This window comes from Macaca fascicularis, chromosome 8, assembly GCF_037993035.2.
Source record: "Macaca fascicularis isolate 582-1 chromosome 8, T2T-MFA8v1.1".
NCBI lineage: Eukaryota > Metazoa > Chordata > Mammalia > Primates > Cercopithecidae > Macaca > Macaca fascicularis.
In genome coordinates, this window is record NC_088382.1 from 148,332,331 (window position 1) to 148,348,842 (window position 16,512).

The 16,512-nt window shown below is 51.1% G+C and overlaps 1 protein-coding gene across 1 annotated transcript in view; it reads right to left on the bottom strand.

The window, feature by feature from the left end:
* Window positions 1–16,512, bottom strand: part of COL22A1 (collagen type XXII alpha 1 chain) — a 326,468-nt gene that overhangs the window by 176,972 nt on the left and 132,984 nt on the right. The window contains exons 14-16 of the mRNA XM_045398749.2: window positions 15,186–15,239; window positions 14,014–14,067; window positions 11,631–11,675 (exon numbers count right to left, since the gene is read on the bottom strand). Of these exons, the coding sequence (XP_045254684.2) occupies window positions 11,631–11,675; window positions 14,014–14,067; window positions 15,186–15,239 (153 nt within the window). The remainder of the gene's footprint in view (window positions 1–11,630; window positions 11,676–14,013; window positions 14,068–15,185; window positions 15,240–16,512) is intronic.

Below are 16,512 nucleotides of genomic sequence, written 5' to 3' on the forward strand. Positions count from 1 at the left end.
AGGTTGGCGGGCCCAAGCACCAACAAGAGATGAGGAAACTGAGGCCCGAGGAGGTGAAGCCACTTCACCCCAGCTGCGTGTGCTGGCACTGGCGCCAGAACGGGCCCCCCAGTCCTTTCATCTGTGGTTTCTTTCTACTGCCTCGGAGCGGGAGGGTCAGAGCAGAGTCCCTGGAGGAGCAGGCAGGGTTCCCGCTGTGGGGCCCGGGCTGGTGAGTGGACAAGGGTCTCCAAGCCCACGGACTCTCACCCACTACCTCTAGATGAGGAAACTGGTAGCCCTAGGGTGCACCTTGTCCAAGGGTACATAGAAACTTAGTGGTGGCACCAGGACTCAAATCGAGGTCTCCTGATTTCCAGTCCTGAGCATGCTTCCATGCAACAGGCCACCCTACTGAAGATCACTGTAAAGAACATGGCTGTGCTTTGGTCAAAGAATAGGCTGGGGCAGACACCTGGGCCTGAGTGACTCAGTGAGTTTGGAATGCAGGCGCATAATTCCATGTATGTTGGAAACACAGCTATGGAGTCACAACATGGGAAGGCCATCCCTTGGCCCTAGGCCGCTACTGTCTGTAAAAGGTATAATTGCCCTGTTGACACTGTGCAGGTGCAGTCACACCCAGAGAAAGAGAGAGAGCCAAAGCTGTCTGTCTTGCAGACAGAGAGGAGAGAGCCAGGACACAGCTCAGCTTGCTTGTGCCCAGAGAGAGAAAGAGTGAAGCTGCCGACCCTGAAGGCAGGGAGAGCCGGCTGCACAGCTGTGTGTCCTCTCAGCAGAGAGGAGCCAAAGGGCTAAGCAGCCGAGACAGAGCAGACAGTGTGTGAGTGAGCTGCTGACGGGAGAGCTGCTGAGAAGAACCACATTTCACCTGCCTATGGCCTGAGTGTTCTTGCAGCTATCTGCTCATCCATCCACTCCCCTCGGACCTCAGCATGGGCTGGACCCTAACCCCGAGCGTGACATTTGGCATAGCCGTGGACCTGACAATCACCCTGGAACCTGGCTCTCCCACAGGCCTCAGAGCAAGGCCAAGTGTGCCTGTTGCCCAAGTCCCTGTTTCTTACTTCCTTGCACTTGTGCACCAAGATGAGTGGAGTCTGGAGCCAAAACTTCCTCTGACTGCAGCTTGGGACAGCTGCAGGTGCACAGAGAGGGCCTGGCTGGACCTGGTGGCGGCAGTCTGCACTGCTGGGCGGCACGTGACAGAGGAGCCAGGCAGACGTGGCCGCAGGCCTGATGGATGGGTGGTCATTAGCAGGGGCAAGGGGAATGAGAGCGGATACATGGGGGAAAGAAATAAGTGAGAAAGAGAAGAGTGGGGATGGGGGAGAGACAGAGGAAGACAGAGAGAGACAGAGACAAATACAGAGACACAGAGAGAGACAGAGACAAATACAGAGACACAGAGAGAGACAGAGACTGAGTTAACAGAAAAACAAAGAAAAAGAGATGCAACAGACAGAGGGAAGGAGAGGCAGGAAAAGACAGAGACAGACAGGAAAGAGACAGAGACACAGACAGAGAAGCAGAGGGACAGTTCAGACCAGCACAGACAGAGACAGATGCAGAGAGACCGAGAGGGACAGGACAGAAGAGAGAGTCTGAGAGACACACACAGACAGGGACAGGGAGAGAGACAGAAGACGTGGCACTCAGAGTGCCGTCTCAAGCTGAAATGCCCGCCACAGCATCTGGGACAGGTAGTGGAACCATGCCATAGTGTGGGCCCATCCTGAGGCCATAGTGGGGCACCCATGTACCCTGCAGGCCCTCCACTCAGACTTTCTGCTGTTGCATGGGTTTGCTGGCTTTGCTAGCACTGCACTGGCTACACAAACGCAGCTAAGTGAAGGCTTCAGCTCCTGCAGACTGAGAGTGAGATCCCGGGCTCCCAGGGGGAGGGGGCGTGGGTGGTGGTTAACCGCACGACTCAGACCCAAACCCTGGCTCTCCCACGTTCCAGTTGTGTGACCTTGGACCAGTTCCTTAGCAGCTCTGTCACTCAGTTTCTACAAATAAGCAGCATAATATTAATATTTACCCAGTAAAGCTGCTGTGAGGACCACATGAGCTCATCTACGTGACATGCTGACAACACTGCCTGGCATGCGGAAGGTGTGCATTAAAAATCAGTGAAGCCAAACAAAGGCTGACTATGTGGAATGGACTTGGGGTAGGGGAAAGAAAGACCAAAAAATCATTTGGAAGGGACCAGCAACAGGGGAACAGCAGAGGGGTGAAGGGACAGGTGCTGGGGACATAAGGGCCTGGAGAGCACTGAGTGAGGAGTGGCCAGACCTGGATTCTAATCCTGACTCTGTCTGTTGCCACCTGGAGAGAGGCTGCCCCTCTCTGGGGCTCCAGTTCCCCACCAGGATGAGATAACAAAACACAAAAGCAAAAAGGCAGCTGTTTTATGAGAACTCTACTCTGATTCTCATATCCGGAATCAATACGGAAATGTAAGCTTATGCAAATGAAAGAGGACTGGACCTCTGCTCTGCGAACCAAGTGCTGAAACAGGCACTGCGTCATTTGTCATTTCAAGCAGTCGTATGGGATATCATTCCCATTTTCACGACAGAAAACCGAGTCTCCGCACAGTGCACCATACTGGCTACAAAGCCCACAGAGCCTCTCCGGGCCAAGGCTACGTCCTGCGGTTCTGAGTTGCTGACAGCAGAGGGCGCTCCCACTCCACCGAAAGCAGAAAACCGCTGGCTGCCCTGCCTGACCACTCTGAGACCTCGCTGCTGATTGGCACATTCAGTGCGGGGGGGGGGGGGGAGGGGGGGAGACACGTGGTGTCTTTCTTCTCCTTCTCCCTCACATACAATAAACCATTCATATAACATGGGTGCCAAAACTGAGTTAACGTACTGCGTGTTTTCCCCAGACATCAGCTGCAGCCCTTTCGTGCTTTCGATGAGCAGGATGGCCCAGGTGTCCCTGTGGTACTTCATGCAGAGAGAGCCTCAGTCCACCCTGCATAAATCCTCCCCACAGCCTCCTGGCCCTCCACCTCCGCCCTCGATCCAATCCACTGCCTCTCCCATTGTCAAAGTGGTCTCCCCATAATCCGTTTCTGGACATCCCTCCTTTCCCAGCCCCCCATGGTTCCCAAGGCCTGCAGGATGCACCCGCCTCCTCAGCCTGGCAGTGTGGGACCCTCTGCATCTGTCTTGCGCACTCTCAGCCACAGCAGCAGTTGCACGGCACTGTTCACTGTTACTGAAGCACACTCTTGTCCAAGCCCGCCCCTGGCTTGGCCACAGGATCGCCTCTTTCTAGAAAGTCCACCTTCCATTCTCCTCTCTGCCAACCAACATCTGGAGGTAGCAGAGGGTGGGGGAAGGGCGTACGCTCTGGGAGAGACATGTGGGTGCTGCTCTGTCCTGTGCTTTGACAAGAACTCAAACCCCTAGCAATCACAATGGACTCGTTCATTAAATAGGGATATGTAAAGAACCCTTCATTTGTTGTTTTTTGGTTCAAATTTGTGAGATAATATAGGTGCAATTCTGGGTACTCAACAAGCCATTCTTTACCCATGGTAAAGAATGCCATTATGGCCCAGGCACGGTGGCTCACACCTGTAATCCCAGCACTTTGGGAGGTTGAGGCGGGTAGATCACAAGGTCAGGAGTTTGAGACCAGCCTGGCTAACAGAGTGAAACCCTCTCTCTACTAAAACTACAAAAAAATTAGCTGGGCCTGCTGGTGGGCACCTGAAGTCCCAGCTACTCTGCAGGCTGAGGCAGGAGAATTGCTTGAACCCGGGAGGCAGAGGTTGCAGTGAGCTGAGATCGCGCCATTGCACTCCAGCCTGGGCAACAGAGTGAGACTCCGTCTCAAGAAAAAAAAAAAAAGAGGAAGCCATTACAACACAACTCAGAGGCTACCTCCCCACGAAGACTCTTCTGTCTCCTGCCTCTCCAGCCCCTCCAGAAGTGGCTTCTCTTTCTTCTGGAATTCAGTTTCCATCTCATCTCTTCCTCTCTCCTGACACGTAGGCTCTCCTTGTCCTATACTTTGCAAATCTTACCCTCCCCTCTAGGTAGTGAGTTTAAGAGTCAAGGCCTGGATCTGATTTGTCTTCTACCCCCTGCAGGGCCTGGCGTACAGTGATGCTCATGACTTGAACAGATGCAGGCACTGTACGGACTGACGTGAACTCAACAGTTCAACAGTGAGCTCCCTGCTGTACTCAGATCACATAATGTGGCCTCAGGAGAGGAAGATGAATGAAACACATAAGTCTTCAGGCAGCTCCCACCCACCCAATTATGTTACTGTGCTCACCCAACAAAAGAATCCATGCCCTCACCCTGTGGTCTCCTTGGGAAGGGGAAAGATGGCATCTTAGGAGCTGAGAGCCACCTTGGCTGCCCCCACTCAGACACCTCCAAGCTAATGATGGCCATTCCCAGGGACTTCCACCCAAAGGGCTGCCTGACCTCCCAGTGGGGACTCCACCACCACCCTATTCTAGGAAAAGCACATCCTAAGGTACCTCGGGATGAGTCCTGGAGCTACCCATGGACTTGGTACCTAAGATCTCAAGCTGCCAAGTGGCTGCTCCATAAAGGCAACTGTGTGAAGATGAATGTGGGCATCTCTAGGCACCCAGCACACAGCGGGTACCCAGCAAATACTTATCACAGTCACACCTAGTGTGTGACACTGCCAACCCCTCAAGAGCAACACAAATTGGGGGTGAGACTTATTGATGACTTTTTATAAGGCTGAGTTGGGAGCCCAGATGGAAAAGACAGAGGTGCCCATGTCTGCAGGGTGGATTGCGGCTTTGGTTCCTTCAAAACACCAACTCCCTTTTGTTAATTGCTTAGGGAGCTTCTACCAGGTGCCAAGCCCTGCGCTTGCTCTCATAACTCATCAGATCCTTAGAGCCACTAACTGGGAGAAGCATCACCATCCACCCCTCAATGTCAAATATGGACATGGAGGTCAGCAAGGTCCAAAGCTTATCTAAGGTACCTGCACTGGTGGAGGCCCAGCCAGGGGGACAGCCCAGTTCCTCTGATTCCAAGGCCGGTGCTTTTCCCATTTTGAGGCCCCCCCCTTTGCTCTAAGCCAGGGCAGGACACCTGGGGAGCCTCAGGACTGGAATGTTTACAGTCACCCTACATTGTCTGGGGGACACGGTTTTCTAGACGGAAACAGGACCCTCAATGCCCAGTACTTGGCCCTTTTCATGAGTAGACTCCTCTCTGTGCCTGGCTGGATTCACCTTACAATTTCCTGGACAGCCCACCTGGGCTCTGCCACCTGGACCTACTCATGCCTCCAAATCCTTCAGTCACTGCACTGTGCCAGCAGAGACATGATCTGGAAAACCCCCAAATGAAGGGCTGTCTCCCCGCTTTACAGAGAACGCCCTGCCCTGGGTTCTGTTAGAGGTGGCCTCAGTGCTGGACGATGGTGGCTGTCTCTGTTAAGGCAGGGCTGAGACACTGTCCCACCCCATGCCGGGCAAGGCCTGGCAGCTGGAACGGCTTTTTCCAAGGCAAGATGGAAACCTACTTGCTGATGTAAGAAATCAGAGAGGTTCCTGAGAAAATAAACTGTAAGCACCCACCAATAGGAGAGCTGAAAAGGGGCATTCAGCATCACGCAACTCAGGCTCTTCCTTGGACGGGTGGGGAAACAGAGGCACAGAGCGGAGCCAGCTCTTCTGTGAGTCACCAGCACATCAGCAAGGGAGTCGGAGCCAGCGCAAAGCTGACCTTCAGAGCTGCGCGCTCATCCTCACCGCTTCTGGGTGTCTGCTTTCCTTTCTCCCTGTCCTCAAACAACATATATAAAGCACATGCTGCCCAGAACCTTTCTAAGCCTTCTGTAAATATTAACTCACGGAATCCTCATCATATCCTTACGAAGCAGATAAAATTACTCTCTGCAGTGAAGAAACCTGGGACTTGGAGGTTAAATAATGCTGCACAGGTCACACTGCTCGCAGAGCCCCGAGCTGGAATTCAAATGCAGGCTCCAGGATCACAGTGCAGGGTTGCTCCAGCCGTGGCCGCGTCAGCTGGTGCAGGCTGCAGGGACTCAGGGGCTGATGGGGGCATGGCTGAGGTTACTCCCTGCACCTCACCAGCGGGTGGTCCTCCCTTCCTGAGTTTACCCCAAAGGAGCCTCCTGCAGCAGGTAGAACTATGGCCCGACCAGAAAGGAGACAGTCTAGGGGAAACACGCCAGCATTCTACATTTCTGGTGAAACTTCAGGCCTGGTAAGCCACAGATGGGAAGGCCCAAACCGGGAATGAGGAGTTTCTGGATCCTGCTGGCTTTCTAACAGGCCACAGGGCGTCAGGAAACACATGGCCTCTAGGCTCAGTTTCCCCCGCTTTACAATCAGGAGTGCTCCCCCGGCTTCTCTACAACCCTTTCCAAGTCTGATAACTTAGGATTTTGATAGAACTGCGGTGTTTCTTGACTGAACAAAAGTCTTAAAGCAAGACTCTAAAAGCTTGCTGGAAAAAGGTCTAACGCTCCATGGAAAAAAGCCTATTGCTTCCAAACAGTGTTTTGGCAAGAATAAAACACTGAGTGTGTACAGACTGAATCTCTCTTGAAGCAAGTGGGAAAAAGAAATAAATGTTTGTGAATGTGTCGGTTATGGACCGGACACTGTTCCTGTTATCCACCTTCCAACCGGCTTCGGAGAAGACATTAATATTTCCATCCTGCAAGTGAGAAAACTGAGGCTCCAGTAGCTGCAGCAGCTGTCCCAGTGGCAGACCTGGTCCCCCAGGGCCTGCGGAGAGCTCTTCGTTTCTCTGGGAAAGCCGACTGCGCCGCACCTTAGAAGCTCACCCGAAGCCCCCAAAGCCTTCAGGAAGCGCGGGGATCATTGTTCCAGTGGAGACGGTTCCTGCTCTGGACCCTTGGTGAGCGTTTTCTCCCTGTGATGTTTCCTGGCTAACGTACCATGGTCCAGGCAGCTTCCTGTTGGCCGTCTCATCCACTCCCAGGGCTTCGACCAAGCCTGAGCGTGGAGTACATGCTGTAAACCCATCTGCATATCGCCAAAAAGTCCCAGTCCACACCTGTGGGTGAAGGCACTCTGCACACTGAGTTCGATCTTGGTTCCTGCATCGTCTCTCACCTGGGCCCAGTGCTCACACGTGTGTCCACAGAGGACTGGCCACAGACCGCGCTGCAGGTACCAGCTCAGGCAGAGAAGACCCAGAGGTGAATAAGGTGCCTTATGTTAAAAATCCAAGGGTCGGCCGGGCGCGGTGACTCATGCCTGTAATCCCAGCACTTTGGGAGGCCGAGGCGGGTGGATCATGAGGTCAGGAGATCGAGACCATCCTGGCTAACATGGTGAAACCCCATCTCTACTAACAATACAAAAAATTAGCCGGGCGAGGTGGCGAGCGCCTGTAGTCCCAGGTACTCGGGAGGCTGAGGCAGGAAAATGGCGTGAACCTGGGAGGCGGAGCTTGCAGTGAGCAGAGATCACGCAACTGCACTCCAGCCTGGGCGACAAAGCAAGACTCTGTCACACACACACATACACAAAAAAAAAAGAAAAAAAAAATCCAAGGGTCTACATATGTGCGTGGGGGTGGGTGGCTAAAAGGCAAACAAATACCATGTGGGCGACCAAGGTCATCAGCTGAAGAGGGTAGGGGTTCTAACAACACAGGTCCAGGGAAACCCAGGAAGACTTCTGAGGGAGAGAAAAACATTTTTATACCAGTCTTTGTGGCTGGATGGCTGGGTAGGTGGGCACCTGACTGAAGCAATGAATAGAATACAGGAACGGGTACATCCATTCACCTTTTCACACATTTCTAATCATACTGTAGGTTTCTTAGGTCAGAGATTATGCTTGTAGTTTTTGGATTCTTTATGGTACATTGAAGAAAATAGTACTTAAAACATAGTTTTATTAGCCAGGCATGTTGGTGCGTGCCTGTAGTCCCAGCTACTCGGGAGAGGCTGAGGCAGGAGAATTGCTTGGACCCGGGAGGTGGAGGTTGCAGTGCACCGAGATCACACCACTGACTCCAGCCTGGGCAACAGAGTGACACTCCGTCTCAGAAAAAATAAAATAAAATAAAAAACAACAACAGAAAACCCATAGTTTTGGATTTCTTCAGAACGTCTTCAATGTTTCTTCATGAGGCAGAGGGCACTGAGCGCTGCGAGGCACCTCTGCAAAGCCCCGGCGCTGCGTGTGGCCTGGCTGCAGACACTGAGGCTGGGGACAGGCCCCCCAGTTGAAAAATATATATTCTTTAAAAAACAGACAAACAAAACAAACAAACAAAAAACATTCTTTTTGCACTTCAGATGAGTGCTGTGTGACTCACACCCACTTTCCTGGACTGCTGGCTCACGGAACAGCAAACCCAGATGAGGTGAACAAGCCCCAGGAGCAGAGCCACCACAGGCCCCCGAGTGACCTTCCCCTGACAGGCTCGGCCCAGCCCAGGACTCAGACAAGTGGAGAAGCCACCACCTTCTGTCTGGGGAGGGCTTTCCCAGGCTGATCCCGGCTCTGGCTGCCCCCCAAGGCACTGCACTGGTACTGGATCTGGTTCTGATGACCAAGGCGCTAGGGGTCTTTCGCCTCCAAATCCCCTTCAAATACGACTGTCTCTTGTCTTGACACGACCTGGCTCTGCCTGTGCTCCTGTCCTGTGGGTGGGTCCCATCCTTGGATTCATCCATTGTCCTTACAGGGGATCTAGCCGTAGGACAAGTGATTTGAAGGAGTCATCTCTTATTCATTTATTGATTTAGCAAATGCATTTCAAAGGCACCTCTGCCCCCGCTCGACAGTAAAGCACTGCACACCTGCAGCCATGTGTTGAGTTGACTTCGTAAATATCCGCCATGTGTTGGCAAGTGTTGCCTGCTAAACTCTTGGGACTCTGATGGAGGGCCTGCACCAGGCACTCTGTGGGCGCTGAGGGAAGACAGCCTGTTTCAGACTCCAGGCCAGGGTCAGGCTCCACCTCTGACTGCACCCTCAGGTGACAGCCAGCGTGTGACCCCCACATGCCTGGGGCCTTCTGCCCGAATCACTGCCGAGCTGCACACTTTGGATGTGAGTCTCAAGCTTCCTCTGGCTTCTACAACCCAGCCCTGCTGTGGGGCAGTTCCTCAAACTCCACTCTCTGCTACACAGGGATTGAAAGAAGACCCCTGCTCCCTCGAGCAACGGAGCTGCAGAGCAACCCACGTGCCTGTGTGCCCAGAGCCTCAGTTACTCCAAATGCCACTTTTATGTCTTCACCATGTGAGGGAGGGAGCAGAGGGTCCACAGAGAGAGCTGACCGGCAAACAAATCTACGGAAACATGTGAAAGCTCTCGAAAGAGGTAAGGGTTTTGCTTATTAAAGTTAAAAATGATTAAAATTTAATATACAAACAAACAAAAATCATGTTTGGGAGCCTGCGTTGGGGAACGAGGCCAGTCCCTGCCTCCCTGAATGAAAAAGGACCTTTTGGAAAGCAATGTGGGCGAGCCACAGACAGGTTCATTGGCTTTGACCAATAATTTCACTTCTGGGAAAGCAGCCTAAGGAAATAATCATAAATATGAAAATAAATAAACAAAGCTATAAGCTTTAAAATGCCAAAGCATTCTTTTTTTTTTTTTCTGAGACAGAGTCTTGCTCTGTCCCCCAGGCTGTAGTGCAGTGGCACAATCTCGGCTCACTGCAATCTCCGCCTCCCGAGTTCAAGCGATTCTCCTGCTTCAGCCTCCCGAGTAGCTGGGACTACAGGTGCCCACCACCAAGCTCAGCTAATTTTTGTTATTTTTAGTAGAGACAGGGTTTCACCGTGTTAAGCCAGGGTGGTCTCGATCTCCTGACCTCATGATCCGCCTGCCTTGGCCTCCCAAAGTGCTGGGATTACAGGCGTGAGCCACCGCGCCCGGCAGCATTCTTTTTGAAAGTGAAAAACTGGAAACAATTGTGAATGATCAATACCAGGGGAATGGGTACCTGAATTATGGTTTATTCACTTAATGGAATGCTGTGCAGTAATTTATAACAAACTCTAAAAACTCTACAGCAGCATGGAGAAAACACTGCATGTCGGAACAGAAAACAGGAGGCAGCATGGAATACAGGATGATGTGGCTGTGGAGGGACACTCCCCATGTGTAAGAATTCCCACGGGAGGCCGGGCGCGGTGGCTCAAGCCTGTAATCCCAGCACTTTGGGAGGCCGAGGTGGGCAGATCATGAGGTCAGGAGATCGAGACCATCCTGACTAACACGGTGAAACCCCATCTCTACTAAAAATACAAAAAATTAGCTGGGCGTGGTGGCAGGCGCCTGTAGTCCCAGTTACTTGGGAGGCTGAGGAAGGAGAATGGCGTGAACCCGGGAGGTGGAGCTTGCAGTGAGCTGATCGCACCACAGCACTCCAGCCCGGGCGACAGAGCGAGACTCCGTCTCAAAAAAAAAAAAAAAAAAAAAAAAAGAATTCCAACGGGAAATATGCCTATGTACCCACTGTAGTTGTGTCAGGATGGCAGGATCACAGGCTATGTTTCACTATTTTTCAAATATCTTAAACGTAAATTAAGGGTGAAGAACAAGTTCCTGTGGAACTAGAGAGTTACATCGTGCAGGACGACAGCATGGGGCAGACCCCCACAAAGCGTCTCAGACATGGGTTAGGCGAGAGGGCCTAGCCCCAGCTCTTGGGACACGTTGCTCCAGATCCTAAGGAACTCAATGAATGGGCCCAGGAAGAGAAACTGAAAATTCAGCAGCAGCCGCGGTTTGGGAAGGTGGAGCTGGGTGGGAGTTGTCGCGCTTGGGCAGCCACCCCCGCCACCCCACAGGGGAACCTTGAACCATCAGCGATGCCAGCACATGTGGCCGAATCCAATCGGAGGTCTCGTCCACCGTTACCTGGCAGCAGTCACTAAGGAGCCTCCACCTGGGCCTCCTCAGATGTGTCGGTTGCATGGCAATCTGCATCTAAGAGCCCGAGTGTGGGCCAGTTCACATTTGGTGACTGTGGCTCAAATGCAGGTCACCAATGTCACTCCTATCACCACTCATTCTCCCATTTGTTTGAGAGCCAGGGTAACTGAGGAGCAGAGAAGTTATGTAACGTGCCAAGTAAGATACGAGTCCTGTGAGGCAGCAACTGGGACTTCGGAGTCCAATCCAGGGCTCTCTTAAAACCTGTCTGGTCTGGAAACCCTAAACTCCGCCTTGGTGCAGAGGATGACAATACCTGCAGGTACTGAGACCACAGCCTTCCTGGCACAAGCTACATTCAGGGTAGGAAAGTACCACTGTCTGCAGCAGCCCTCGCCTGCCACATGCACACACACACGCAAACATATATGTACACACATGTGCACACATGCACACACACGCAAACATATATGTACACACATGTGCGCACACGCAAACATATATGTACACACGTGCACACATGCACACACAAACATGTGCACACATGTGCACACATGCGCACACGCACGCAAACATATATGTGCACACATGCACACACAAATGTGTACACACACACACAAGCATACACAGAGCAGATGGTCTCATGCACCGTCTCTTCTATGGAAAGCTGTATTGATCAATGAGAGCAGACTATAAATACCTTTTCTCCTCGAGTTCCCTTTTCACCTCGTTCTCCTTGGAGGCCCTGGGGGAAAAAGAAAGAGCAGTGACCAAACATCTTAATCTGACTTCTCTGTGCTCACCATGGGGGTGTCCATGGAGTAACTGCCTGGCAGCTTCCGGCCCAGGGTGGCAGGGATGGTGATGGTGAGGACCTTGTCTCCCTGTGTAGTCTAAGGCCACAACGCAGCTGCTGTGTGGTCTGGCTCTAGGCAGCAGAGGCAGGCACTTCCAGAGTATGACATGAGTTCCTGGGCTTGTCCCTTGGCTTAGGCTATCCAGGTCCTCATAGCCATAGATTGGGACATAGCCTGGCTCCTGAACTCAAGTGGCCAAGGACAGAAATGTGGCTTCAAAGTCAGTTCCCCCCACCACACTATGCCTATGATGCCGCAGGACCATGGCTCCCAGGAAGGGTCCCAACGTTGAATCAGAGAATGGCTCCTTGAAGCCAATCACCCCTCCTCCCTCGGGGATAGGGTCACTGTCGGTCCCCACTGCTCATCCTGCCTTCTTCTAGAGCAGCACCCAGACCTTGTGCTGTGGACTCCCTGCCGCTCTGTGTACAGACTAGGTGGGAATGTCAGCCAGGATGTGGGTTTCTCTGAGTGCAGGATCCAAAACATGATCCCCCTGCTTCCCCCCACTCCATCGTCCATCGTCACTGGATCCTCTTACCACATTTTACTTTATTGACAGTACTCAGCCCTGGACGCTGCATTTGCTGCCTCCCCCAGGTAGAATGTAAGCCCCACCAGGGCAGTTCCTTCAATATGATATCCCCAGAGTCTAGAACAGAGCCTGTCACTTGGTAGGCACTAATACACATTTGTTGAATGACTAACTGACCCAGTGAGTGACTGTGACGATCCCTTGTTTAGCACAGGAATCTGGTAGGGCTTGTGTCTGAAGGCTACTGCCCTACTCTGAGAAGCAGAAGGCTCAGTAGTGCATGTGCCTGCTCTTCCCACGTGCACGGATTACACCGTGAGGCACTGGGGCCACCCACATGAGCTGACGAAAGCACAGCTCCTCCCTGGGCAGCAGCCTGCAGGCCAGGCAATGGCACAAGGCAGGCACCTGCCGGATGAGCAGGAATGTATCCTATGTAACTATGTGAGCTCCCTGTGGGCTCCACTCCCTTTTCTCTCCTTTCTTGGAGAAGAGACCCTGGGGCATTCTATGGAAAAGATGGTAGAGATAGCAGGTGCCACCCAGGCCTCCTTGTTGATATCAGGAATGATACACACATCTTTGACCTAGAGAGGGTACAGGGCCAAGGCCACAAGATGCTGTCCTAAAGAGTAGAGCATCTGCAGGGCCATCCAGACCTATAGGGTGAGTGAACATCCTTGCTGTTTTAATTTCATCTAAATATTTTGGTCACACACACAGAGATCAGAGGTTTTCAATGTCTCCCTGGCAACTCAAGCTGCTTTGTTTGAAAATGACAGTTTACACTGCTTCTTCCATTTTTCTATGTTTTAAGACCTGCATGCATTAGGTATTTGTCCTAATGCTCTCCCTCCCCTTGCCCACCAATGTCCGACAGGCCCTGGTTTGTGATGTTCCTCTCCCTGTGTCCATGTGTTTTCATTGTTCAACTCCCATGTATGAGTAAGAACATACAGTGTTGGGTTTTCTGTTCCTGTGTTAGTTTGCTGAGGATGATGGTTTCCAGCTTCATCCATGTCCCTACAAAGGACATGGACTCATCCTTTTTTATGGCTGCATAGTATTCCATGGTGTATATGTCCTACATTTTATTTATCCAGTTTATCACTGATGTGCATTTGGGTTGGTTCCAAGTCTTGGCTATTGTAAATAGTGCTACAATAAACATATGTGAGCATGTGACTTTATAGAGAATCAAGAATAGTGTTAGATGTTCGAGAAGCTACTTTGCTCCTTGTACACCATATCTGTTTGTTCACCTCTTTATTCACTGGACCTACTGAATACGTATTATGTGTCTGGCACTGTTCCAGTGGCTAAGAATTAAGTAGACTCCATTCTTCTTCCAAGAGTACAGTACTGGACAGGCTGGGGAAAATGAATTCTTTAGATCAAGTGTCAAAAATCCTTGGTGCTGGTTAAAAATGCAGATTCCTGGGATCTACCCTGCTTCTTGATGGGAGAAAGGGTCCCAAGAATATTCATTTAAACCTGTTCTCTGGGTGATTCTTATGTACTGTAACATCTAATAATTTCTGGTCTAAGAAAGGAGATACCAACACTTCACTGGCATCAGTAAGGCTAAACAGCATTATTGTCTAGATGCAGGTGGAGGAACTTGCTAGAACCCGGTTTTTGATTCCTGGAGAAGGGGTAGAACCCCTGCCCAGAAAAGTGCCTTCACTTACAGGAGCTCCGACATGTCCTGGAGGTCCGGGGAGTCCAGGCGGTCCTTGGGGCCCCTGCCGAAGAGCATTCACAGAGAAAAGTTTCAGGGATGGAAAAGAAAGGCAAGTGCAGCCATACAGCTCAGCCAGTCCCATGTTTGGTGACAGGAGCTGCTAGCTCACATCCCACCAAGTGCTGCCCGTGCTGCTGGCACAGATCTCGCCAGCAGACACCCCCTCGACCTCTGCTTCCCTTCTCTATTTAGAAGTCATGCCATCTGCTCCTGGTGGAGCCCTGATTTACACCCAGATTCTCTTGACTTCAAGGAACAGCGAAAGGTGTGTGCATATGAACCACCATGAGGCCAGATGCTACTGTTCCATTTCACTCCCCCTGTGCCCCTCGGCCTCCCCATGACCTGGCCTGGATATGTTCACAGCTTCTGAAACATTACAACTGATTCCTGTGGCTCATCATTCACACTTTGCCATGGGCTCAGTACAGCCTGGACAAGTCCTGACAAAGAGCTCAGCAGAAGTCTGCAGACCTGGAGGTGCCTCTGCTAACCAGACCATGAAATGCTATTGCCTCTCAACAACTAGTTTGGAAATACCTATTAAAGTCTGCTAAAATAACAACATACATTCATTCGGCCAAGGGTATCCCAATTTTTAATCTATGCTACTGTAATAAAAATATAGTAGATAAGGAGAAACACACAAATGTACACATGCATGCATATTCAGTGCTTCATTAATTTTAGTGGAAAACAAATGACATTAGTATAGTCCTTAGGACCATAAATAGGGGAATGTTATATATTACAATACATCCATATGGATGTTATATATTACAATATATCCATGTATGATTGGATACATCCAATACATCCAATTCTATGCCTTAATTAAGAGAATGTGTGGGGCCTATCTGTATTTACATAGAAATATGTCTCTCATCTCTTGTTAAATAACAAAGATAAATGACCAAGTATGATATAAATAGATTTTTGTAAAAATTTAGGAAAAATCATTTATGTGTGGATATACACACACAAATGTGCATGCAGTTATATGAGAAGAGGAGGCAGGGAGCCTATCTGAGCATCTCTTCTGCACCTAAAGCAATTGGCTTTGCACTGGGCCTTGTCCCCTGGGAACATCAGAAGGGCCCAGCACACAGCAACACTTACCCGCATGCCGACCTCACCCGGAAGCCCCGGCTCTCCCAGTTCTCCTGGCTCCCCCTGAACAAACAAAACAGCACAAAGTCATAGGCAGTGGGACACAGACCTAGGTACACCAGTGCAGCCCACAGCCTCCCAGGACCTCGGCTTCCTGCAGCTCAGAACTCATCACAGGAACAAGGTAGCCATCAGTGAGCAGGGCCTGGGCTCCCCTCAGATGCCATTTCTATAAGCAAAGAAGCTGACCTTTGCTGCACACAGTATTTTTTTTTTCTTTAGAAACAGGATCTGATTCTGTCTCCTAGACTGGAGTGCAGTGGCACAATCATAGCTCACTCATTATAACCTCAAAATATTTAGTTCAAGTGATCCTCCTGCCTCAGCTTCCCAAGTAGCCTGGAATACAGGCATGCACCACTGCACCAGGTTGCTTTATTTTTTGTAGACATAGACTCTCGCTTTGTTGCCTACTCTGGTCTTGAACTCCTAACTCAAGCGATCCTCCTGCCTCGGCCTCCCACAGAGCTGGAATTACAGGTGTGAGCCACCATGCCCGGCCACACAGTATTATCTCCACTCCCACTCACTTTAACTTTGGAGAGAGCAGGGTAAAAGTGTAAAAACTGGCGCCACCCTGATGGTTGTCTTCATGGAAAGGATGTTGGCCACCTAGAGTGGAGTGAGAAGAGAGCCCAGGGTCCATGGAACTCTCCTTTCTCCCTTGTCTCCAGGATCTTAGACCACCTGTCCCAAAGGGCTGCCTGCTGTGGACCTCAGCACTGCTCACAAGACAGGTTCCCTCTCTGAGACCTGATTTTATGTGGCTGGACATGGCGAAGGGATCAGAGAGGTGAAGAATACAGAACTAATGTCCACTTGGATTCTTGGTGGAGAGGAGACTTACCCACCGGAGCTGAGATCACTTTGGGCTTGGGTTGCTGAAGGATGTTGCAGCTCAGAGGCAGGTGAGATGAAGAGGTGGGGTTGGGGGTAATGATCAGAGGAAAGCTGGCTTGCCATATAGGGTGTGGGGTGCTGCTTGGGTTTCACTCTGACTCCTCTAGCTACAAACTGGGGTCTTAAGCAAATCCATTGCCTCGCTGGGGCTAGTTCCAAGTCTAGGCATGGGGTAAAACAAGGCTGCCTTGCAGAACTACTTGTTAACTAAATGAAAAATCATTTCCAAGGACAGGCAGGCGATACCCGGGGGCAAAGCTGCTGCTGGTCTTATCACAGCTATTAGGCTGAACCCCTGGGATCTGCGAGGATCCTGATACAAATAAGTCCCTGCTCAAGCCTGGCCCTGGCAATGCCACCCCACTTGAGGACACGG